The sequence below is a fragment of the Pleurodeles waltl genome, chromosome 10 (assembly GCF_031143425.1).
Source record: "Pleurodeles waltl isolate 20211129_DDA chromosome 10, aPleWal1.hap1.20221129, whole genome shotgun sequence".
NCBI lineage: Eukaryota > Metazoa > Chordata > Amphibia > Caudata > Salamandridae > Pleurodeles > Pleurodeles waltl.
The window spans coordinates 140339981-140365822 of record NC_090449.1 but is presented as its reverse complement, the minus strand read 5'-3'; the positions used below and the strand labels follow the sequence as shown (position 1 = coordinate 140365822).

General features: G+C 44.3%; 1 protein-coding gene across 4 annotated transcripts in view; it reads left to right on the top strand.

The window, feature by feature from the left end:
- The window catches only part of RNF216 (ring finger protein 216), a 697454-nt gene that overhangs the window by 309914 nt on the left and 361698 nt on the right, over positions 1-25842 (top strand). For all 4 annotated transcript variants that reach the window (XM_069210010.1, XM_069210009.1, XM_069210008.1 and 1 more), the window contains 2 exons: positions 4859-4996; positions 25294-25442. In XM_069210010.1, coding sequence (XP_069066111.1) covers positions 4859-4996; positions 25294-25442 — 287 coding nt within the window. The remainder of the gene's footprint in view (positions 1-4858; positions 4997-25293; positions 25443-25842) is intronic.

The window sequence follows — 25842 nt, the reverse complement described above, 5'->3', positions numbered from 1 at the left end:
TGTAGGACCAGAAAGCGCATTAGAGGACTAAGTGTGAAGTCTCTGTCCGTGCCCCCTCAAACCACCCCCCCTTCTGAACCACCTTGAGGACCTCCAACCAGTAAGATAGCAAAAGCAGGCAGGATCAGACAATGTGGAAGAAGCCAGCATCCTCCGTAACAGACCGAGGACATTCTGAGGTCCAGCAGGGAACGTGTGGCCTGTATGCGCCAGGGAGTCAAATAGGCCTGGTGTAAATAAAAGAATTACATACGTTTAAAATGGATATTTCTGGACCAAATTCTCGGGTCATCCTCTGGGATGACACCCCCAAGTCCTCCTCCCATCACGACTGGAGGGCCATGAGAGCTGTCTGTGGCCCTCCAGCAGGGCCCTATAAAGTAACATGACCTCTTTCGTCTGTACTATAATAAGGAAAAGATGGCATAAACACTCATGTTCCAGAGGTTTCACAACACCAGAATCCCTCCACTGATGTATTTTATTTTTACGGGTCAAGTCAGTGACTTGGGGAAGAGTGGGAGGGGTCACTGGAATCTGAGGAATACCTGCCTTATGACACACTGTACTGGTGTGAAGATCTGGGTGAGGCCAGTGAACTAGAGACTTCCCTTAATACTGGCACGCTTTCTCCCCTTTCCATGACTGCAGAGGAGGGAGCGTCCATCGCAATGGTGGTGAGGAAAGAAGCTGAAGTCCTGGACCTCAGCCTAACCTCAGTGGCGAATGTCTTGACAGAAGTGCTTCAGCCCGGGAGTGTCCCCTTCATAATCACTTCTCCCTTTTAATGAAGCACTTACAGGCTTCCTGCTTGGGACCTGGTCCAAGCCCAAGCATGGGGGCTCCTGTGAATAGGACTATTGCCCGCTAGCACTGCCCTACTGATGGGGACCCAACCTTCCTCTCACAACATTGTACCCCAGAGAGCTTGGTGGTCCAAGCCTTCACTTCCCACATAAAACTTGGCACATTCCCAGCTGCACTACAGGATCAGAATCCAAGAAGCTGAACACCTTAGGAAAGACAATGTTCTCTTCCACCAGCCTTGCAGTGCTGTCTGTGAACACCACGTGCCTTTTTAGGCTGCTATTCCCATGCTCTGTGGAATGTGGTTGCTCATGTGCTGCACCCCGTCCCAGAGAAGGCCTGGGTCGTACTCTTCCAGGCTATTGCTGACGGGGAGGGGCGTAGCTAAGTTCACAATTCGTTGTGGACTAGACATGACTGACTCGCTGGGCAGAGCAGTTTCATCAACAGTGGCCTTACGATGCCACGCCTGCTTGAGGACGACTGCCTTTTCTGGGGAAGTCCAAGCATCACTTATGGACATGCCCTTTAATGGCCGTGCCTCAAGGCGGATTCAGTGCTGGAGTGCTTTAAGGACAGCAGGGTTATGGCAGGTCTTCGGGCCTTTCCATGGCCTCCCACCACCCGCAATCCACCTTTCACTCCTTTCCTGGCCATGGAAGGGGCTTCCAGCCACGTATATACCCCTCCTATCCACCAAGCCATGCACACTCTGCAGACTCTGCCTGGCAGAGGATGCAATACCCGCAGACTCCTTGGGTCAGGTAGGCAGCATTCAGGTCAGGCCACCACCACGACCCCGGCAGCCTCCAAACCCTCCTGATCTGCCCTTTTACCTTCATAGGCACCCAGGGCGTGACAGGGTTTGCTATCACCTGCCCGCTGGTGGTCTATAATATCAGACAGTTGGGTTTGCAGATCATCTGATGGGGCTACTCCCTCACCTCTGTGACTACCCCTCCCACCCATGCCACCAACTTGCGACGGGCTGACGTACGATCACCTACGCCTTCTTTGCCAGGAAGGATTGGCCCTCTTGGCCAAGGGAGCCATAGAGAGGGTGCCGATGCCAGAAGTGGGTTGTGGTTGCTATTCCCACTACTTTCTGGTGCCCAAGGAGGATGGAGGCCCTAATCCTATCCTAGACCTGCTCCCGCTTAGTTTCTTCCTCAAGAAGGAGAAGTTCAAGACGCACACACTAGCTCAGGTCCTGTCTGCCCTCAACATGGGAGAATGGATGGAAGCGTTGAAATTGCTGGGCGCATACTTTCATAATCCTGTCCTACCCTATCCTATGGTAGGCCACATGACCTTTCTGTTCCTTTTGCCCGACTTTGGCCTTGCCAAGGCCCATTGAGTGTTCACCAAGGTGACGGCAGTGGTTGCAGCTCATCTGCGTAAATCGGGTCTGACAGTCTTTCCCTATCTTGACGCTTGGCTGTTGAAGGCACGCTCGCCCCAGGCTGCCATCTCCCTCCTCCAGACTACAACAGACCTCCTGCATTCACTAGGGTTCACTATAAACATGCCAAAGTCACACTTGACTCCCTCTCAGACACTCCCCTTCATCAGAGCTGTCTGGACCCTGTTCATTTCAGGCTCATCCTCCCAGATGACGAATTCGAGATATTCAGGCCGTGATATCGATGTTTCAGCCTCTCTCCTGGATTTCGGTGAGATTGACTCTGAGGCTGCTGGGACTCATGGCCTCCTGGATCCTGCTTGTGACACATGCCCACTAGCATATGAGGGCTCTGCAGTGAGGCTTTAAGTTCCAGTGGGTGCAGTGCAGGAAGCTCTCTCCAACGTGGTCCAGATCTCCCAGGGAATTGCAAAAGATCTGCAGTGGTGGCTAATGAATCATGATTGGGCCATCGGCAGACCTCACTCTCTTCCCCAACCAGATCTGACGGAAGTGATAGATGCATCATTCTAGAGATGGGGCGGTCATTTGGGAGAGGTGATCAGAGGACTCTAGTCTCTAACGGAATCCAGACTCCACATCACCCTGTTTGAAGCTCTGAGCGATCGGATTAGCATTGAAAGCCTTTCTACCCTTTATCAGGGGAAGGCTAATGTAGGTGTTTACGGACAGCATCACCGCAATGTGGTAGTCAAACAAGCAGGGTGTGGTGTGGGGGTCATAGACCCTTTGTCACAAGGCCCTACATTTCTGGACTTTCACTGAAATGCCAGGGCATATCTCTGACAGTTAAACATTTGGCGGGCTCTCTGAATGCCATGGCAGACAAACTCTGCTAACAATGCCTTACAGATCACTAGTGGAGTCTCCATCCAAAAGTGGTGCAAGGTCTCTTTCAGCATTGGGGAGAGCTTTGGTTAGATCTGTTTGCCATGGCCAAAAACGTGCAATATCAGCATTTTTGTATGCTGGAGATTCCAAGGCGGCTCTCACTTGAAAACATGTTATTTCTTGAGTGGAGCTCAGGCCTCCTGTACGCCTTTCCACACATACTTCTCCTGCCAATAGTTCTCAAGAAGATCAGAAACGACCAGGCACAAGTCATCTTTGTGGGTTTCGGGCTCTGCACAGTGAGTTTGGTATCCCAAGATGTTAAGCCTGGCCATTAACCCTCCGATCAAACCGCCCCTTCCGAAGGTTCTTCAGTCACAGCAGCAGAGAAAGGTTGTCCACCTGAACCTGTCAGCTGTTTGCCTTCTTGCTTGGAGATTGAGCTGTGACATTTGACAGCTTTCATCCTTTCTCTTCAAATCTGTCACGTTATCTTGGCATGGAGGCATCCCTCCACCAAGACAATATGGGCCTGCCGTTGAGAAATATTTGTGCCATGTGCACAGAAAGACAGTTGAATCCCTTTTCTGCCCCCTTTTCATCCTTTCTCTTGTCCTGCAGGGCTCTGCTTTGAGCACTTTCAAGGGCTATCTCTCTGCTATTTCTGCTTTTTTGCAGGTGCCTGACCGGCCATCCCTCTTCCAATTCCCTATTGTAAATAGGTTCTTAAAAGGTTTGTAGCATTTGTATCTATCTTCCCTTTTTCATTATCTCCCCAGTGGGACCTTAATCTTGTCCTTACTTTCCTCATGTCTACTCCCTTTCAGCCATTGCACAATAGTCCACTTAGGCTCCTTACCATCAATAAAGCCTTTTTCATGGCTATAACATCTGCCCAAAGAGTTTCAGGCTTTGTCATCCAAGCCTCCCTACCATAACATATACCCAGACAATCTGGTGCTTTGCGCAAGCGCTTCCTTTACATCTAAAGTGGTCACTCCCTTTCATGTTCAATAATCCATCACTTTGCCACCTTGTTACGCCCTGCCACATCCCTCTAAAGATGAGGAGTGACTTCACCATCTGGACCCAAAAAGAATGTTGTTCTACCTTGATCACACACAAGCATTCCGGGTCCTGGTAGAAGACCAACTGTTCATGGGGTGTTGGAGCGAAGAAAGGCGGGCCTTGCAGAAATGGACCATCTCCAAATGGATCATGCTCTATGTTAAGATCTGCTATGCATTGGTTAAGAAGCAACCCCCTGAGGGCTTGCGTGCTTTCTCCACCAAAGCTAAAGCTGCGAACAAGGCGTTAGCACGCAGAGTTCCGGTCCTGGACATCTGCCAGGCAGCAGCATGGGCTGCTTTGCACACATTCACAAAGCAATACTGCCTGGACAGTCAGGCTCATCGGGATGGGCACTTTGCCCATTCTGTCTTGCAGGACTTACTGGTGTCAAATTTGTCCGCTGGCCCACCTCTGTCGATAGTATTGCTTGGGTATCTATCCTAAGTTAAAAGAAACTGACGTCACCTTAATTCTAAGGTACTGCCTTCTTTATTTCCTTTTAATATTCCATTGACGTCGCTAGTGAATGGGTAAGTGTAAGCCGAATCATCACAACATTGTCACAACACACATTAAATAGCTTTTTGGGTTTGAGAGAAACATTCTTTGGGATTAATTGTTGTTTCTGTGAGGTTTATTTATACATGCATTTGTGTACATGATGGAATCTAGACAGCTGTTTGATATTCCGGATTTGCTACATTTACTTTTTGTTGTATTTTGTAGGATGGCCAGATGATTGAGTGTCGCTGTTGCTATGGGGAGTTTGCATTTGAGGAGCTGACACAATGTGCAGATGGCCACTTGTTCTGCAAGGAGTGCCTCATTAGATATGCTCAGGAAGCAGTCTTTGGCTCTGGAAAGGTAAGTGGAATGAAGAAAATAGATTATAAATGTTCCGTAGCGTAGATGACTTGAATGCTGTTGTTCACTCAGCATGTGATTTTAGTTTGTTTCCTTGCATTTATATATTTTGCTGCTGTGGGTTAAGGTTGTTTCTTACTTTTAGGCAAATAGCCTCACTATTTAAATACACATGTTATTTTTTTGTTCTTCACATGTTCCATTTTGTCCATAAAATTGCAAATGAGTCTTCAGTAATACTATTAGTCATTGGCTTTGTGATTGTATTTTATTTTTAATTTAAATTTGAGACATTATTAAAGATATTACTTTCTTGATGTCCAGTCCCGTCTGCAACTTCACGCTTTTCCATGCTAAACTGTTGTATCAGTAATTGATCACCCCTTTCACAATCTCTTCACCCATAACTTCTCCTTTGTCGTCTCAAGTAACTTCATTTCTAACTTCCCCTGACCTGCTTACCTTTCTTTGCTGACTTCCTCTGCAAAAATGTTTTTCATGCAAAATTGATATACTTTGCACTTAGTTCTCATTCCCCTATTCCTTTCCCATTTTGTTCTTTTGCTCCTCCTCCTTGCATTTCTTTGCACATTTTCCCTAAGGCTATCAATGTGATCGGTCTTGGCTTCACAAAGCTAATCCCTCCATTGCCTCATTCTGATCCATTTCACTTCCTTTATAAGTGCTTTTCTCACCCATTGTGTTTTGCCCTTGCCAGTCCTGTTTTTAGGCCGAAGCCTGCCAAACAGTGCAGCTGCCTGGTTTGCAGAGACATTTTGTGAACATCCTGAAAACTTCCCTTGGAATGCATTCCGCCCATTGCTCACCATTGGCTTTGTAGTTTGCAGCTCCCACTTGCTTGCTTTCCATTTGCTGGCCTTATTTGTTTTAGGTTGTCCAGCATGTCTTCGACCCTCCCATTCTCAATCGCCTCTTTACCATCACTCCTTGTAGTCTTTCACGAGTGCTTGTTTTCTGTAAGCAGGCCTTTAGATTTTATTCTGATCTTGTCACATTTGCTGCGCATTCAAAGACAGTTCAAATACTAGGCTCTGTCTTCTGAGGGAGCTTAGGGCCAGATGTAGCAAGATTCCAGGTAGCGATTTGCAAATTGCGATTTTTAAGAAATCGCAATTTTAGAAATGCAAAATGCGATGTATCAAATTTGAAAATCGCAAATAGCGATTTCTTAAAATTCGCAAACGCTATTTGTGAGATGCAACTACCGAATCGCAAAAAAAATTGTGATTTGGTAACTGTAAATCGCAAATAGCGAAAACGGCAAACTGGAACAGCCTGATAACATCACAACCAGGAAGTGAGTCAGCCCATGCTGTTTCCAGATGCCACACCCATAGGAGCAGTGAGTGAGACACAGCCCAGCGCCAGGGAGTCCGCATTGTGAGGAAGCCAGGATCAAACTGCAACATGGCCAGTGCTGGCAATGGGAAGGAGAAGGGAGACAGGAAGAGGAAGCTGAAATTCAGTGAGAAAGAATTGGAGGTGCTCATTGAGGAGGTTGTTGGGAACCATGATAGACTCTTTGGCAAGACCTCACTCCAAGTACCTGAGAGTGAGAAGCGGAAACTCTGGTCTGACATACAGACGAAAATATGCGCAGTGGGGGTTGTACAGCGCTCTGTGGAGGAGATACGCAAGCGATGGTACGACTTGCGGTCCCGTGCCAAGGAGAGGGTGGCCAGCAGGCTTAGGGAGGCAAGGAACACTGGAGGCGGACCATCCACCCACACACCGTCCACCCCTATGGAAGACCTGGTGGAGTCCACATTGCTGCCAGAAGCTGTCAGTGGTGTAACTGACAATGACACCTCAGGGACACCCAGCACCAGCAAAGGTAAGGCCTGTGATAATGTGTATCCCCACATGTGCATGTACACATGCCCCTTAGGAAATAGAACATAGCTTGATGCACAATGAAAAGTAGTCCATGTCACATCTTGCATACAACACAACAGTGCCTTGTGGCAGTGGTAGAACACAACCCTAAGGTGAATTCACAACATAAATAACAAGATAGTGGTCAGACACATCGAGAAACACCACAAATGACTCAGGGTGACACAATGTAATTGTACATTTAAAGCAACACTGTGGAAATATGTGACAAATGCTAGAACTGACATGCTGCACATTATCCTTGCAGATGACTCGGTCCCTGCTGCTGCACGATCTTAAAAAGTGGGGGAAGCCGAAACACAGCCACAGTCCGACTCAAATACAAGGGAATCCTACAGTATATTTTCGACTAAATGCAGGGCGAGGGTGGTACCACTGCCAGAGTACAACCTGGACTCAGATGAGATGCCAGAACACGAACCCACACCACCACCAGAGCCGAGTCCCACAGGAAGATAGCAGTCCCTGCACCAGCATCAGTCAACTCCCCTCAGGAGACGCCACGATGCAGGCAGACAGGGCACAGAAGAAGGAGTGGGCCCATCAATCTTTGCGGCATGGAAGCTTCCATGCTGAAGGTGCAGCGCCTGTAATGCAAACATTTGAAGTCACTGCACAGTTTGTGTCTCACAATAGCAATGTGGGGTTACAAAACAAGCACTTGGAGACCCTGATTGAGGGACAGCAAAGAGTTGCTGAAAACACCAAGGAGTTGACACAGGCCATTTGGGAACTATGCACTGAGGTACGGCAGGAGCGCGTCAGCCAGCGCAGGCGCCATCACCAATATTTGGCTAAGTTTGACAGCGTCTGTAGATCAGTCAATCGGCTTGCAAGTTCAACAGCCCAGATATCATGGCGTGCCGTTGCCACACAGGTGGAGATGGCACATTGCAGTCGGGACATTGCACAGGGACTGGTGCAAATTACCAACATAATGGATGCCCTGCAAACAGCACGCAACCAGCGAACTGGGTGTTGGTGACCGTGAGGAGTTGTCTAGCCTCAGCAGTCTGACAGTCCCTGTGATTGATCCGAGGCGTCGCAGGTCCAGACACAGTACTGCAGGTGAACCTGCTACTAGAGGTGCCAGCGAGGGCACTGAGCACTCAAGTGGAGTGCGTGGACGTAAGAAGTGATGTGGAGGGCTACAGGGGACCACCTCAACATGTGTAATAAAGTCATGCTATGATACTAATAGTGTGACACTGTTAGTAGATCATGTCTGCCCATTGTGAATAGCTGTGTCCTACTGACACATTGTTTACCTGAAATACGTATTATTGAAGTGGATTTGTCTTTACTTACATCAAAAATGGTTGCGCGTGATGTCAGCATGTCTTTGCCTGCCTTCTGGTAAAAGGGGTGGTAAGGGATCATCATCCTCACCTGAGTCTGGCTCCGTGAGTTCCACTGGTATGCCCCTGGTGGTTGCTATGTTGTGCAGGTTAGCACATGTGGCCACAATTTTGCATGTTGTCTCAGGGCTGTACTGTAGTGCACTTCCACTCCTATGGATGCACCTGAAACGGCTCTTCAGCAGCCCAAAAGTGCGCTCCACCACATTGCGGGTAGCCCTATGTGCAGCATTGTACCTCCTCTCTGCTGGTGTGGCAGGGCTTAGGTAGGGCGTTAGCCTATAGGTGCGCACTGCGTAGGCACTGTCTCCTGAATGCACAGAGAGTAAAATGAGTACATTTGCTGTCTGACGTCATGCTTACATCAATACATTAATAATGTGAACTATCAAATTACCGAGTAGATATCCTTCCCCAAACTCCCCAGCTAGCAGTCTTGTGTGTATCCCGCTGTGGCGAAAGATGTAGGCGTCATGTGTGCTCCCTGGGTATCTGGCCACGAGATCGGTAATGATGTAAGAGACATTGCTTATCACCTGTATGTTCATGGAATGATGGTTTTAACGGTTTCGATACACATACTCAGTGGCCGATGGTGGACAGATTGCTACATGTGTCCCATCAATGGCACCTAGCACATGTGGGAACTGTGCTATCTGATAAAATTTAACTTTGGTTTGTTGTAATGCCTGTGGGGTGTTGGGGAATCTGATGTACAGTTGTATTCTGCTCAGCATGGCATTGAGAAATGCGTTGAATCTAGAAAGGGCACTCTGTGATACCCCTCCAGCTGCTGCTAGGACCCCTTGATAGCTCCCTGAGGCTAGTAGGTGCAGGGAGCATAATACCTGCACATGTGTGGGTATGCTATTGGTCCTGTGTGTTGTGCGCTGCAGCATGGGTTGTAGCTCAGCTATCAGGTCAAGTATCATGGCTGAGCTTAACCTGTATTTATCATAAATGTCCTCCTCAGTCTGGTCAAAAAGGGTTATGCGCACTCTGAAAATGCGCTCCTGTCTCCTCCTCTCTCTCCTCAAACCTGCCAAGATCCTCATTCTCCTCGCCGTGACGTAGAGTGCAGCCATTGTGGAAGAGGAGCTGAGGCATTCTGGTCCCCTTTATATAGGTTGCAGCTGGTTACCACCTGGTTTCAGTGTGTGGTAAATTGCATGTGCAAACGGCCATTCTGCGAATAATCGCAATTTTTTAAAAATATTTTTGCTACATCGCATTGCGAATCCGTTTTTGCGTGTCGCAATCTGCATCTCGCAAATAGCAGCACGATTTAGGAAATTGCTATCTGCGAATCGCTGTTCTGTATCACAATTAGCGTTTCTCAAAAAGCGATTCAGTAAATCATATTGCTATTTGCGACACGCTAATTAGTTTCTCATTCGCAAAAATTCGCTATTTTTGTGATTTCTTATTTTCCCACTGCGAATGCGTTTCATACATCGTAAAACGCATTTTTGCATTCACAGAAGGACATTCACACTGTTTGCGAATGCAAACACGCTTGATACATCTGGCCCTTAGTGTTTACTGTTCTGTATCAAAGTGAGAGGATTTGTGTGACAATCCTGTTGCGTGCCCATGTGACAGGGAAGGCTGTAGGAAGTTATTTTTCTCTAACACACAATAAAGTTTAAATTACTGTAAATGAACAGTGAAAATATTTTAGAATAGCAGTGCACTACCACAACATGCATTTCCCACTCTACGCAACTCCAGTCTGTCAGTCCACTTACAACACTCTACTCTACGACACTTCTCCCATCTACATCTACAACACTTTACTCAACTCTTTTATGCCACTTTGTCACTGCACTCTGACATTCTACTCCCTTCCACTCTATCCACTCCACACCACCGTGACACTCTACATCACTCAATTCTACGCCACATCACTCATTTCTATGCCACATCACTCCATTCAACCCACTCCAGTCTATGCTACACCACTTCACTCTACACTATGCTTCTCAACTCTGACACTTCGCTTCAGGCCACTCTGTACCAATCCACAACACTCTATGACACTATGCCATCTAAGACAGTCTACGCCACTATGCTCCTCTCTACAGCACTCCAGGCTACAACACTTTACTCCATTCTGTGCCACTCAACAGAGCTCCCCTCTACGCAACCTCTCTACTCCACTCTTCGCCTCTCCACTTTACACCCCTCCACCCAGCAGCACTCTGCTCTACTCTATGCCACAACACTGTTTCCTATGTACTCCACTCTACGCCACACCGCACCACACTGCTCTACTCTGCTCCACTGCGCTTCACACCGCTTAGTTCTCCTCCATGGCAAAAACTTTTAGCCATGCTGAACATCAGCCACACTGGTGTACAACGTGACTAAAACGCATTCGCAAAGCCAATGGCTCTTGCAGAGACCAGATCTGTTGGCTTTACCAGTGCTTGTCAAGTCTTCTGCTCCTCTATTTTTAACAAATCCATGGAAGAAGCATGCTGCTCTTCTTCAGGCCTTTGGAAAATTCGACTTATCTATCTGCCCCTACCGCTAAATACTGGGCCTTTTATGTAACTGCTGTTTTTTTCAAAGCTTCTTGGGTGTGTTGTTCCTACTCTGCTATTCTTTCTGTTTTGATGTTCACTCCCGTCTGTCCATGGTCCATTCTGTTTTTTATTTTGCCCACTCCAACAAATGCGCACTTCTATCTGTTGTAAAAACTAGCCACAGCTCTGCGTGCTAAGCCCTATTCTCATGTTAGCGTCCCAAATATATCAACTGCTTTTGAAATGGTTGATCTTATTTTCCCTCTGTTCTCTGTTTTTTTATGGGATCTCCGGTATTGCACTCCATTGGCTTTCTGTCTGTTTTTCCATGTGTTCGGTTTCTATGTCTTAGGTTTTCCAAAGCTAGAAACCCTTCTTGGGAGTTGCAAGAAGATCCTGATCTCAGGCTCCTTTCTTTTTTCATTTAGACTACTTTCAGTGTCTGTAACTTCACCCTGTTGTCTATCGTGCTCCTCATCTGCCTCTTGTCTGCTTTCTTCTCCTTGGACTACTGATGAATGTTATTCTCTTCTCTCGATTCTGCCTGAATGTAGTCTCAACCTTTTCAGCCTTGCTGAAAGGAATGTTCTTCCTTCCTTCTACTCCACACCTGTCCTTCTACCTAAGGTATTGTATATCCCCTGCCTCCCGAAGCCCCCCGCTGTCCACTTTTGCTCGCAGTACTGGTGTGCGCTTTGAGGCTCTACCCTTACGAACTCACATCTCTTCCAGTATGTTATCGTCTTTTCCCACTCCATAACGTATGCAAAATGTTTACCCCGTTAATATTTCACGTTCCCCAGCTTCTCGTCTCTGGTTTTAGCTCCGCTCGTGTGCACGGAGTTGCCTTTGCTGAAGTCTCTGTTTAATCACTCGGCCCAGCGCAGTCTATGTCCAGCTCCTCCGACCACCTACTCTTTCTCTTGTCCCTTGGTGCACACTGGCCTGATTTTGGAGTTTGGCAGACAGATTCTCCGGCACAATTGTGATGGAATCCCCGCCCGCCTTATTACAAGTGCGTTTCTTCCTAATGCATCTGTATTTAGGCTCACTAGAGATCGGTCACATTTGTGACGTGGCGATCCGTCTGCCGAAGTATAAATCGGGTCCTACATCTGCTCTCTCTGGTTCTTCTATTTATTCTGGCCTCTGTTTTGGTTTTTCTGTACTACCCTTCAGTATTTCCTTGATCTGAAACCCCTGTACATGTCTTTCCTTCACACATTCTGCCCTTGGGCTGTACCTTTGTTCCACCTGCTTGCTGTCCTTGCTTCCCACCCTTCATGTGCTCATTTTTCGCCCCTTGGCACTGCGTCCGCTTCTTTACCATCCAGCTCTTTTGGGGAAGCGCTGCATAGATTTAATGACATAGATATGTGGGAGGCACATGCATATGTTAAAGGAGGAGTGATGACCGCAAACCACTGGGCCTTCTGCTGACACGCTGGCCGTATTCGCAGAACTGGCGGCTTGCTGGTTTTCTAGGGATGGCAAAGAAAGCACAAAGGAAGTCCTGGCAGGGACTTGTAAGTGACTGACAGCTAATTTCAGTTTTGGACACTCGATATAGAAACGACAAGCAGTCTGGTGTGCTGGGGATGAGTGCTTCGTGTTGTAAAACGCGCTCTATGCCTGTTTCTTTTCAAGGCATGTTTATTCATCATTCTTTTTAAACGGCAGGCATCATTCTGTAGATCAGCAAAAGCAACTAATTGGGATATCAGCAGATGAATATTTAGCCATGGCTTCGACTGCTTTAGTTTCCACAAATTTCCCAGTGAATATAGGTAAAACATTAATCATACCGAGTGTGTCTCGCCACGTTTCTCAGTTTGATGAGTGGCTTTGCTATCCTCCCCTACCATACTCTTGCTTTCGACGAAAAATTCCCTGATGAAACTGGCAACCTTGTCACTGTTGCCCTTGAGCGCGCTAAGATTGATGGGATGGGCTGCTTGCTATTCCTTGATTAGCATAGCAATATGCTGAGGATTTTTAGAAAATGCCAATCTGCTTTAGCTCAAAGTAAATTGAAATGTCACCCTATTGCTGGAAAAGCCTGAAAGGGCTAATCAATGATGAAAATGTAAATGTAGGTCTCGGTTACTTCTCATCTGATGTACATAGGTTTTGAAGTTGTTTTTCTGAGCCTGTCTAGTTAATAATGTATTGTTGGCACATAAATATATAAAGTACTCTGTAGTGTGCGCCCTCATACTGCCTTACTTCACTTATTCCGCTGCCTATTTGCCAGAGTCTAGCAGCAGAATGAAATGTTGGGCTTTTTACAGGAACTCCGATTGAATGTTTGATCCGCATCTGTGCAGTAATATTGTGGCTTTCTAAGAGCAGATACAGTCACAAGAGTATAACGGAGACAAGACTGCTCTTGATTATGTATTACTTTTCTGTATAAGGGATGCAGAGATAAGTTGTTTCTACCTCATGGCTGCATTCTATGACCCAGTATTGTTCACAGTTTCTAGTATTCAGAGTTTTCTTTAAAAAACACATTTAACATTTTTTTCCGATGTTTTGTGATTAGGAAAACTATGGTTCAGCAAACAGAGCTCTGTCTATAAATTGTTACATGAGTAAATTACACACACACACATATATACATATATACACACACACACACACAAATATACATATATACTGGTGAATTGTAGTAGTTTTGCTTTGTTTAAAATTGATTTTTTTTTACTGACATTTTCACCCGAATATAACATCGCTTTAACCTTTGCAGACAGATAGATATAGATATATCTATCTATCTGTATATATATATATATATATATATATATATAATTATTATTTTTACTTCAATAACCAAAGGTTACATGGACGTTATAGTTAGGTTATGAATTTACCCATACCAAGCCATAGAAATTCAGCAGTTATAGTTATGGTTATCTGCAGTAACTATAACTCGCACCCCCTCCATGCACATTTTTCTCCTCAATAATTTTACTGCAACTATTACATTGATATTATCAAAATGTCATGAGTGTAGTACTATGTGGGGTAATTAGTAGTGAATGGCAAGAGTATGAGTTATAGTTTCCGTAAGGCATGAGTTATAGTTACTTTAGGAAACCATAACTTTAACTGCTGAATTTCTATGGCTGTGTGTGTGTGTGTGTGTGTGTGTAAATTCAGAATCTAACTATAACACCCCCTATAATTGCCAAACCCTGTGCCACGCACGGCCTTCGGCTGTACCTTGTGGGGGTTGGCCGTAAAGCCCTGCAGCCTACCACCTATATGCACCCAAGTGCGAGCCACGCGCAGCCTTCAGCGGTGCGTGCCAGGGGCTAAGACCTTTACCACTAGACCACAGGTGGCTCTTTATCATGCAGTGTACAGACGTAGGTACGACATTCAACCCAAAGTTTTTGATGGGAAAAAGATGTAAATGTTCCATTACTAGAAATGTTTAAAATTCAAAACCTGAGTAAATAAACAGACGCACTGCCATGAGGTACCAGGATTCGAACCTTCAACCATCTGAGTGAAAGTCCAAAAGCTTCACTGGTAGGCCGGAGGTGACTCTGTTCTGCTGTGCATCAAAACATAGCTATAACGTGCAAACCTAACATCTTGCTAGTATGACTCTTTGAAATCATTGTATAGAGAGACCATTGCAATAACAATCTGTCCCTCTTCCATCCCATTATGGGGTGAAAGAGGGAGAAAAAGAAGGGGGTAATAATAGAAAGAGATTGAAGATTTTGAGAGAGAATTTTGTAGGCTTTGCTCAATGATATACTTAGAATGAGGTTTTTGTGGACAAATTGAAAAGAGAAATGTATTTGTCAATTAAAAAGAGTGAAATCACCTTTCAGTATGTACCTTAAATATTTGAAGTTGGAATGAAATGGATGCAGGGAAATGACCACAGGCACACCTAAATAGGACCCTCAACCTTCAGTGTGAAGGTCTGAAACCTTAAACTCTAGGCCACAGAAGATTCCTTGATATGCAATGTCCAGATATAACTATTACATTCCACCTAAAGATTTTGATGGCAAAAAGCATAAATATTCATCACTACGGAATGTTTAACAGTCAAAGCAGTAGTAAATAAACAGACACACTGACAAGAGATTCTAAGATTTGAACATTCAACCTACTGAGTGACAGTCCAAGAGCTTTACCATTAGACAGGAAGGGACTCTGATCTTCTGTGCATCAAAACCATCATCTTGCTAGTTTGATGCTTTGAAGTCATTCTGTGGAGCGACCATTGCAAAACAATATCTTTCTATCTCTCTCTCTACCATCCCATTATGGGATGGAAGAAAGACAGAGAGAGAGAAAGTGACAGGAACGCCAGGGGAGTCTGTAGGCCCCTGCGGTCCCATCCAGGTTCTTGCCTCCTGGGGGAGCTGGCATTGCTCCCGCACGCAGGGAGCTGCTAGAAGTGCAACTCCCTGCATGCAGGAGCAGTACTTTCATTTGTTTCCCTGCCCGCATGATTGCAGGCAGGTAAACAGATAAAAACTCTGCTTCCAGCAAGCAGGAGCATTTTGACTGCTCCCGCTTGCTGGAAACAGAGTTAGTTTTTGCTTGGCGGGAGCTATCACAGCTCCCACAAGGCATAACTAACAACTCAGCATTCCCAGATGCTATTCTAGATACAGTCTCAAACCTTATTACATTAGTCTCAAACTTTTTCATTCTTGGGGACCTAAACATTTGGTTCGACAAACCCAATATGCCCCATCCAAAAGCTATCACCACTGGCCTAGTCACATTGAACCTACATCAGATTGTACACAGTCCCACACACATCGCTGGACACATACTAGATGTCATTTTTGCTAGGCCTGAACTAGTTACTGTTCATAGCATCACACCAATCACATGGTCAGACCACCATTTGATAACTTTCTGACATAAAACACCGCAAATTAACACACCCCACAACTACTTACATGCAAGCACCTATCGACCTTGGAGCAAACTCAATTTTGATGACTTAGAAACACACCTAACAGCCAACACAGATCTAGATACAATTAATTCTGTTCCAAAACTTTGAGTGGCTTTAGGAAGCTTTTGATATCCTAATACCACTCAGAAAAACTAAACAGGACAAAAGAAAACCAACACCTTTGAGAAACACAGAACTTAAAAAGATAAAGCAACAAATCAGAAAGGTGCAGCGGACCTGACTCAAAACAAACAGCCAAGACAAACTGCAGCTACGCAAACGTAACAGAATATACTAATCATCAATCAAAAGAGCTAAAAAAAAGGTACTACTCAGACAGAATACAAAATGCTAAATCTGCAACCAAAGAATTTTATAAAATTCTCAATGGATTACGAAAACCTATATGCATGGGAGGAAGTCATCACACCACTCAAGATTTCACAAACAAACTGGCAACTCATTACACAACCAAGGCAGACACTTTGAACTCCTATTTAAAACAGAAGAAAATCATCAGCACCAACCCCTTTCCTAAAATACCCTCTAAGAATAAACCAACCCAGCCTCTACTGTCCTTCAAACAAATATCACAAGGTGAATTTATGGATTTGGTCAAAGCAAGCAGACCTTTCGGTTGCTTTTCTGATCCTTGCCCACCACACATCTTCAAGAACATTCTTTTATCTACTTCTGCTGCCACACCTGTAAGAAGACTCATCAACAACTCTTTAACTACAGAAAAGTTTCCTGTAGACCTGAAAAAGGCGTACATACGAACGTTGTTAAAGAAAACAAATCTAGACCTGCAAGAGCCCAACATCTACATACCAATCACAAATGGACCTTTCCTGGGCAAACCGATAGAAAGAGCAGCATTCACCCAGGTTTCACAATTCATTGAAGACAATTCTATACTTTCAAACTACCAAACTGGATTCTGCCCAGGAAGAGGCACTGAATCGACACTCATAGCAATCTGGGATGATCTTAAAAACACAGTCGACTGCAATGGAGTTGCTGCACTACTTCTTTTGGACCTCTCAGCTGCCTTTGATACAGTTGACCATGACACCCTAATTCAAAGACTCCACAAAGCCGGCATAGAGAGGACTGCTCGACTGGATTACATCCTACCTTAAAAAAAGAACGAATATCATCTATTCTCCCACCTTCTCGTCCAAACCCTACCTCACAAAAGCAGGGGTCCCCCAAGGATCAGTCATCTCACCTTTGCTTTTTAACATCTACATGATATCATTACCAGAACTGATCAATGATTTTCATCTCACATGCTACAACTATGCAGATGACACACAAATACTACTTAAATTAGAATGCCACAAAAACATTGAAAACTCACTAATCTTCATTTGCCTCAGAGCCGTTGATCAGTGGATGACTTGGAGCCATCTCAAACTAAATGCCTTCAAAACAGAAATACTCATATGTGATGACTGGAAAAATTATGACCCACTGTGCACCTGGCCTGACGATCTCGGATCACCTCCTCAATTATTCAAGGAAGTTAAAAACCTTGGACTCACCATGGACTCAAAGTTAACAATGAATGCCCAAGTGGACAAATTAGCACGAACAAGGTTCATCACCTTGAAGAATCTATGACGCCTCTTCCCCACCTCAGATTTCCACACAAGGTGCAGGCTACTATCTCGCTTGTACTATCCAAACTGGATTATGCAAATGGCCTCTACCATGGATCATCTCTATCTATTATGAAAAAACAACAACGTATTCAGAACTCTGCAGCCAGGCTACTATTACGTGTAAAGCCACAAGCCCACATCTCCCCTGCCTTGAGAGCACTACACCTGTTAACCGTTGCCGGAAGATGCACCTTCAAGCTGCTTTGTATCACCCACAAAGCTATACATGGAACAGGACCGCTTTTTATCAGAAACCAAATAACCAAATACATTCAACAAAGAAACCTCCTCTCAAGATTGGCACCCTGCCTTAGACCACCACCATACAAGAAACAGACTATAGGTGGTAAATCCTTCTCCGTTCAAGCAGCCAAACTATGGAATTCATTACCCCAGCTATAAGCTCCACAGATACCTATCTTGTCTTCAGAAGACTACTCAAGAGTTGGCTCTTTCCTTCATAACCACCATATTCAAACAGCTATGGACTGCATATGCCTGTGTTGATAAATATTTATTATCCGATGTGTATATTCTAGATATATATAGTTCTTTAGAAAATATGTATCCCTACTATGTCATAACAATAAACTACACACATACTCTTTAAACCTGTTTAACTAATGTATATTTACTCACGGTTTAAATATGTATATATATGTACGTGTGTGTGTATATGTGTGTGTATATATATATATATATATATATATATATGTATATATATATAATGTTATTCTATGCTTAACATGTTCATAGGTTGTTGCATAGCTCCTAGATACGTTGCTATATTAGATACTTATGAATCCTTGCTCTCATTTTATATCACAATGATCAAATGTTTATTATCATAGGTATTTGCCTATTCAAACATTGAGTAAAGGTAAATGTTAGAAAAGTACACTTATTAATTGACTTCAAATATTACAAATCTTGAAAATCTGTGTTTATACAATACTATTTTTTTTCTCATATTATACCCATTATTATTTTCCTTGGACATATATTCCCTTACTATGTACTTACATATCTATTTATTTATTTCTCTAGTCCTTCTGTACTAGTGAAAAATTTAAATAAAATAAAATCTATAAATAAATTCAAATTATAAGTAAATTTAAATATATATATTAATAATAAAGAATACATAAATAAAAATAATGATAAAAGTGTGTGTGTGTGTATGTATGTGTATATATATATATATATATATATATATATTATATTTTTTACTCTCATGGGAGCTTTACTTTGTCTACCCATCACCATATGTCATGTCTCTATCAATCCATCCTCCATTCCCACTCTGACTAATCCCAAATCCATTCATCTCCTAGATAACCCTGCCTGAGCTCTTCCCTCCTCCTCCATATCTAACTCACCCAAACCTCAGTTTACTGCCATGATCTCCCAAACAACCATACTAAATTCTCCCTCATTTATCTCCCCTTTAACTCATCCAAAACCCCTCCTGCTACTATGACCAGAGACTCTTCCCCTCTCCATACCCCCTTTACTCATCCCAAGCCTAAATCCTATTATTATAAGCTCCCAATTAACAGTTCTGGATTCTTCCCTTCTCCACCCCTCTATTACTCCAGTCAATCCAACTAACAAACTCACATATCCGCGGCTCAAATTAACTCATAATAGTACTAAAACTGTACTCATATTTCCCTATACTAATCCACCACTAATTCCTTTTGTGTTCCAGAGTAGCGGGCTGCTCGCCAAAAAGCACTTAGACACCTTGTCAGGGGTAGTAAGCGCTATATAAATACTATTACAGTACAATACAGTACAATAACCAAACGGCTATCTCCCAGGGATGGGCAGCTCAGGAGTTAGCAGGAGCCTGCCCTAGGGGGTGCCGGTCTCCAGGGCCAATAATGGCTCCAGGAGGGGGGCAGCCTGGCCCCTACTTTCTATTACACAGGTTAGCCCCAGGGAGGTGGTGGTTCCAGGGGCCATAAATGGCACTCCTCCCTGTTTTGCAGTAGTATTTGGCCCCAGGGAGGTGGTGGTCCCCGTCGCATATGAAAGCCCCAGGAGGGGGGACAGAACAACCCCACCTCCTTTTTAAGAAAAAGTCCCAGGGATGTGGTGTGGCCCGGGGGTCCGCTTTGCCCACCATAAATTTTTATTTTCAAGTAGCCCTGGGGAGATGTGGTCTCTGAGGCATAAGAAAGCCCTGTGTGCCTCCCTCCATTTTTATATTTTGAGGATGCCCGCAGGTCCTGGCCCACCCGTATGCTACATTAAAAGCATGAGACCACACTTGTTTTTTGTTTTTTTCAGCGGATTTACCAATCTTCCGCTAATTTAGCCGACATTTTTTGTTTTAAAAAAATGCTTTTTTTTCCCCTTTTCTCAGCCACCGCATTTCGAATCACCATGAGGCTTACAGTGCACAATAAGACACAGTAAGACACTTTTATTGGAAAATATTATGAAGATTTGTCAAATGGCGCCAAAGTTATAGGCAAGTCATATGAATATACATATATATTCAGGTGAAAATTTCAGTTAAAACATTCCATTTTAAACAAACCAAACTACTGAAATTCACCAGTTAGAGTAATCTCAAGTACTTATAACTCGTGCCTCAAAGAAACTATTGCATACATTAAGAAACCTGCTTAGACCTTTGGGGGCTCCAGTGAACATGCTGGTGGTAGAGAATGGGAACAGCAGCAGCATGACCAGTTCTAGTCTACCTTTTTCCTTGCCACCACAATCATCAAGTAGCACTGATTCACCCTTAAGGAGTCACGTGCACCCATATCAGGGGGTAAAATATGTTTTTACCTGCCCAAGTACTGCTAAATTACCACAAACCAGTGGGTCCTGCATGTATCAGTCAGTGCTTCACCCTTCCCTTTTTAAAGAGCAGTGTGGGGCCATGGGTGCTTTGAAGACACACCTCGGCGCCAAAGTGCCCAAATACACTTCGAAGCCAAAGTCCTCATCAGCATCCCATCTAAGTTTGGAGCTGGAACTCTGTCACCCTGAGAGCAGCCTTGATGGTTGGCTCTGAAGACTTTACCGAGCCCATCATCAAAGCTTCAGCGCAAGCTCAATTAGAGATAACACTATCATTCTCCCCCGGATGGGGAAAATTTCCACCAGCCCTTCTGGAGCAATGCCCAAGAATCCCTGGCGTGCCTTCGAGGGCATTAATGAGGCTGATCACTCTTCTCAGTTTCTGTGCCTAAAAATGCTCTCATCAACAAGGACCCTAGCCCTTCTCCTGCATCGAAGCACTACCAACCACAACCCTCTTTGTGGCTCCTCTGGTGGATATATACAGTCCATTTGTGACATTTAGTCCTAGTCCCTACTATAAGAGACTTCAATGCCTCTCTTCCCGCATCCTACTGACGACCCCAAGGAAGACTGATGTAGAACCTCCAAGTGGCCGTGACCTTGAGCCGGTCCCAGTCAAGCCTTCACCGATAGATGACACCTCTGTGTATCCTGGGGTCATCCATCGAGCATCTGCTTACCACAAAGTACACCTTTACCACTCCTGAGGATGACGACTTCCAGGTAAAGATGCTCTCCAAGACTGAGATTTTGCTCCAGTTCCAATTTCAAATTCTTCACCACCACACAGAATGCAAAATGTCAAAACTTTGCCTCCAGGTTTTCAGACCCTCAGTCCATTGGGCCAAGCGCAATGGAGGAACTTATCAGGGATCTTTGTCTATGCTTTTCTTCCTCTCCCAATCGCCCTAAGATTTGGCTCCCACCTGACCAGTCAACCCTGGTTCTCGACCCTTCTCAAGATGTCTGTGGTTCCGCATGAGAGGTTCCCCTACAGGCTGGACCTTCTCATGCAGGACAAAGGAAGAATCAAACACCTGGATCCCAGGCAACTCAATCTAGTTACTTGACTTGTGATTTCTTAGAGTTTGGTTACCTCAGCCTACATCAAGAATGCCTGGGCATTCTCAAAGAAGCTCGCAGACCCACTTTGTGTGCCTGTTACGCTGCCCAGTGGAAATGGTTTTCTACTCCTGCACTCCAAATCATCTGACCCCAATTAGATCTGAAGTTCAGGATATTGCCTGCTGCCTCCTTCCTCAGAATTCAGGTCTGGCTTACCCTTTCATTTGCCTTCATTTGGTCACTATTGCAGGTTGGAGAACAGGGCTCACTCTTCACTGTTTAGAATCTCTGTCATCAAGGCTTTTATAGAAGGCTTCAAGAAGGTTCATTCCACCTGGAGTTCTTCCTGCTCCTGTCTGGAACCTTAATATCATTATTTTCCGACTCATGGACCCTCCTGTTAAACCACTACTCTCTTGCCATTTATAGTTCCTCTTTTGGAAGGTCTCATTTCTTGTTCTATGACGTCCCTAAAGTGTGTTAGCCAACTACTTACAATTGCTTTAGGGAAACATTTCTTTCAGAACCATAATAACATTGTTGTCTACAGGACAACCCCAAATTCCTCCCAGAGGTGGCTTCCACTTTTAATCTCAATCAGACTATGGATCTACTGATCTTTTTTGCTCAACTACACGGTTGCAGAGAGTGTTCTTCACATTCTTGATATAAAAAAATCGCCCTTATGAATTACAGTGATGGGACCAAGACTTTTTACAAGACACAGCGACCTTTTGTTACATTTGCTAAACTTCACAAGCTCATTCCCTGTCCGTGCCAAGAGGATTGTTAGGTGCATTCAAGCCTGCTACGTCAAAGCCAAAAGAATGTTGCATGCCCTGCCTAGGCCGTATTCCATCCACAAGGAATGGGCCACATGGCTTTCCTGGGTAATATTTGTGCAGCTGTCATACATAAGTTAGCTACATGGTCTAAATTACACACATTTGCCAAACACAAGTGTGTGGATGTTCTAACTCACCAATAAGCTAAAGATGGTCAGACTGTTTTAAAGACTTTGTTTCAAGCATGGGCACCATCCACTGGCGTAACCACCCGCTTAAAGTAGTACTTTTCAGTCTATACAGAACATTTTTTTTTAAAAACCACGCATGCTGTGAACTGAAAATGCTACTTACCTTGTAAACTGTTTGTAGCGTGTAGCACTGTAGATTCCCATGCGCCAACCAGCCTTCTCAAGAGACAGTATTTTTCCCTTTCATTTACATATTTAACACCTTTGCAAATGGTCACTAAGCTTTCCTACCTACTGCTCCATCATTATGATCGCCTGCTGTGCAAAAAACAATCTAACATTGGAGCTGACATCCATGTGCATTGACAGCTAAGGGTGGAGTTGCTGTACCCTGTCACTTAAGACTTTTTTGAAGAAAAATATTGGAAACATCTGGGCCCAACACTAGATGACAGGAGTATGCGTAGAACATGAATCTACAGCACTACACACTACGATAGATGTCAAGTAACATGTTCGGTCCAAGTTAAGCCCTAAGTATGTTTACGTGCAATAAAGAATGTTAGGGGCACTAGACAGCTCTTTTGGTAGTTGAACCCTCAAGATCTAATACTGGATAGCTGAAGTAAATTGAATTGTTGTGAGACCTCACTATATAATAATTACATAATCTCGATCAGGTCCAGTTAGGTTCTTTAATAAAACCCTTAGCTCAGTCCTTGGTACCTGGGGCATAGGACAGTCATGCTCAATCAATGGAAGTATAAAGCATTTAGAAATACCAAAATGGTCAATAAGTAAGAAACGCAACACAATAAAATCCAATAAATGTATAAAAAAGGTATATTTGTATTATTAAGTGGACACCAGTACTACAACAATCTATCAAACGCCGGAGATTTTGTTTCTCAAAGTTAAGATAAATCACTGTAGCTCAGTCTTTGAGATGCATTAAATTGTTACAAGTGGTTTAACTGCTCTTAGCCACTGGGCTAGCAGGGCTACCAATGCTTGTGGACTGTCCACAACACATTGGGAGTCCATCACAGGGACCACTCAGGTCCAGGGAGACTATGTCCTGTGGGATCCAGCAGTTTCCAGGTCCTCACTGTTTTTTTTAACCGTTATCACTGTTTCTGCAAAGACGTGATCCTGATGCTTGGGGTGCAGGATGATGAGTATGCTGAAGATACTAGAAGAGTTGTGGTGCGTCTTCTTGGGGCCACCCTGGGTCCACAAGCATCTGGAGTCGTCTCCACACTTGGGACATTTATCTCCCCCGATGCACCAATAGAGTCCAGTGCAGATCCGGTCTTCACTGGCAAATGATCTCCCAGTTACAGTGGTCTCCACAGTGACTTGCAGGTAAGTAAATCTTTCTTGTCGGTGCCTTCTTTGCAGTCCACTAGTGATCTGAGGACTGTGTGCCAAGGGTGCTACTTTAATGCCATCTTTGTGTTTGTGGACGGGAGGACTCACCAGCTAATGGGGCAACAGCTTCCATGGAGTAATCCTTCTTACTTTTTGGGGGGTTTGGCCAAAATCAATCCCAGAATACCCTTCACAACCTGAATCCAAGTTGGCTCAGGGTTTCTTTCCCTGTGTGGAGCTCTGGGCACACCCTTGGGGTGTAGCCAGTATAATGAGCCACTACTCCTGGAAAATAAGTTCTACAATGGGTTTCCCGCTCTGCAGGAGATGATAACCTGTCTGCCTACACAAAGGAGCTGCCAGACAAAGATGTATTTGCCATTTGCTTCACTAAGGCGGTAGCCTCTTTGAAAGTGGGTCATCTCTCACCACTGCCTGGTAGTCATCCTGCTGGAGGACAACAGACTTCCTCCCAGCAAGTTACCTTTGTTGCCTGTTCATGGGAGTACTTCGCCGTTTGTGGCAGGAGAGCAGCTTGTTGTTTCGAAGGATAGCCAAAAAGTCAAAAAGGGCTACCAGCAGTTTGGGTAACAAAGTGGTTGCTTTCCAGAGCCCCCTTTTCCATATTTAGTGGTCTCGTTTGGAAGTTAGCACTTAGCATATGGGCTAGTGAAACATCATGTTAGCCAATAGAGCCACCAGTCTTGCTACAGTGAAAATACAAATTTTGAGTTTTCACTGTCAGTACATGTAAGGTATAAATATGATGTATCCTGTTTAATATCATGAACTGCCTTATGTGCTTTTATGGCCTGCCTTAGTGGTGGCTTATAGGTATCAAAAAGGAAGTTTCGGACCTGGCAAAAGGGTTACTTTACTATGTTGAGTTTGGCAGTTTGTGATCTGCTCGACTAGGCTGCAGTGGCAGGCCTGGAGTCACGTTTTCATCTTTGTCACCATAGTGATGTCACAGGTAAGTGCTGAAGTTCATTAGTGACCTTTAACTTACTGGCCGTGGGTATCTCTTGTACCATATATCAGGGATAAAAGCAGCACTTTCCTACACTTGTGCCCTGTTTTCATTTGTTCTATCAGAAGACTAATCTTTCATTCTAACTTGTGCAGGCCTCACGGCTGAGACTGCAGCACTGTTGATCACTGCTTGTGACCACAGTATAGGTGAAAGGGGTTGTCAAGTAGGTGCTTATTACCTTGTGACCGACATGCATATAGCTATCCAGGCATCTGCAGAATGTAGCCATGTTAATGCATTAAACTAAAAATATGTTGACAATTACTTAAATATTGGCAAAAGTACAAGGCAACTTAATTGAGCATGTTGGTTAATGCATTGCGGATACTTCAGTAGGTGGGTGGTGCTGCTGGCATGTCTTGAAATGTTAATCGGATAAGTGTATTGTAGGCGTGCAAATATATACTTTCTGTCTTTTATTTATAGGGTGGATTGGGGCTTGTATGGTCTCGCCTTGCTGTGTTGGTAGATTGATGTAAGCACCCATCGATTAGCATGTTTAAAATAACATTGTATAAACCTTTTGTGAAGAAACGTCTTATTTTTTAAATTGATCTATAACTGTTGTGGCTGAGTAATAACTGATTTGCATATATCTTGCACCCCTCTTTTCAATATAGTCTGAACTCAGTTGCATGGATGGCACTTGTACATGTGACTTTCCAACCAGCGAGCTGGAGAAGGTGTTACCGGAGAACATCCTATGCAAGTACTATGAGCGGAAAGCAGAGGAGGAGATCGCTGCTGCCTGTGCAGATGAGCTTGTCAGGTTGGTGCTCTGCTTGGGCTGCTTTCTTTTTTTATTTAATGATTTTTACAGTTTCCATTTTTTCATTTATCACTTTAATGCATCAGATGAATTCATCATCTTCACATAAACTAAAAATTCAAGCATCCATACTAGTGAGCATTCCGGATTTTTCAGCAAAAAAGTCCACAACAATTGCTGGGAAAGTGGTATTATAAAGTGCTCCCAGTTGCAGTACTTTTTATGTTGGGTAATACTCCTTAGCTCATCATCTTAACTAATCAGCTAACCTTCCTTTTCAAATATTCCAAGTTTCTCAACTAGTCTTACCACAATAAATTATGACAGAATTCGCCTGAACGCCCACTGAGTCACACCTAGGACAGTTACTCTGGATGTTTACATTCCACCCATGCAGTTT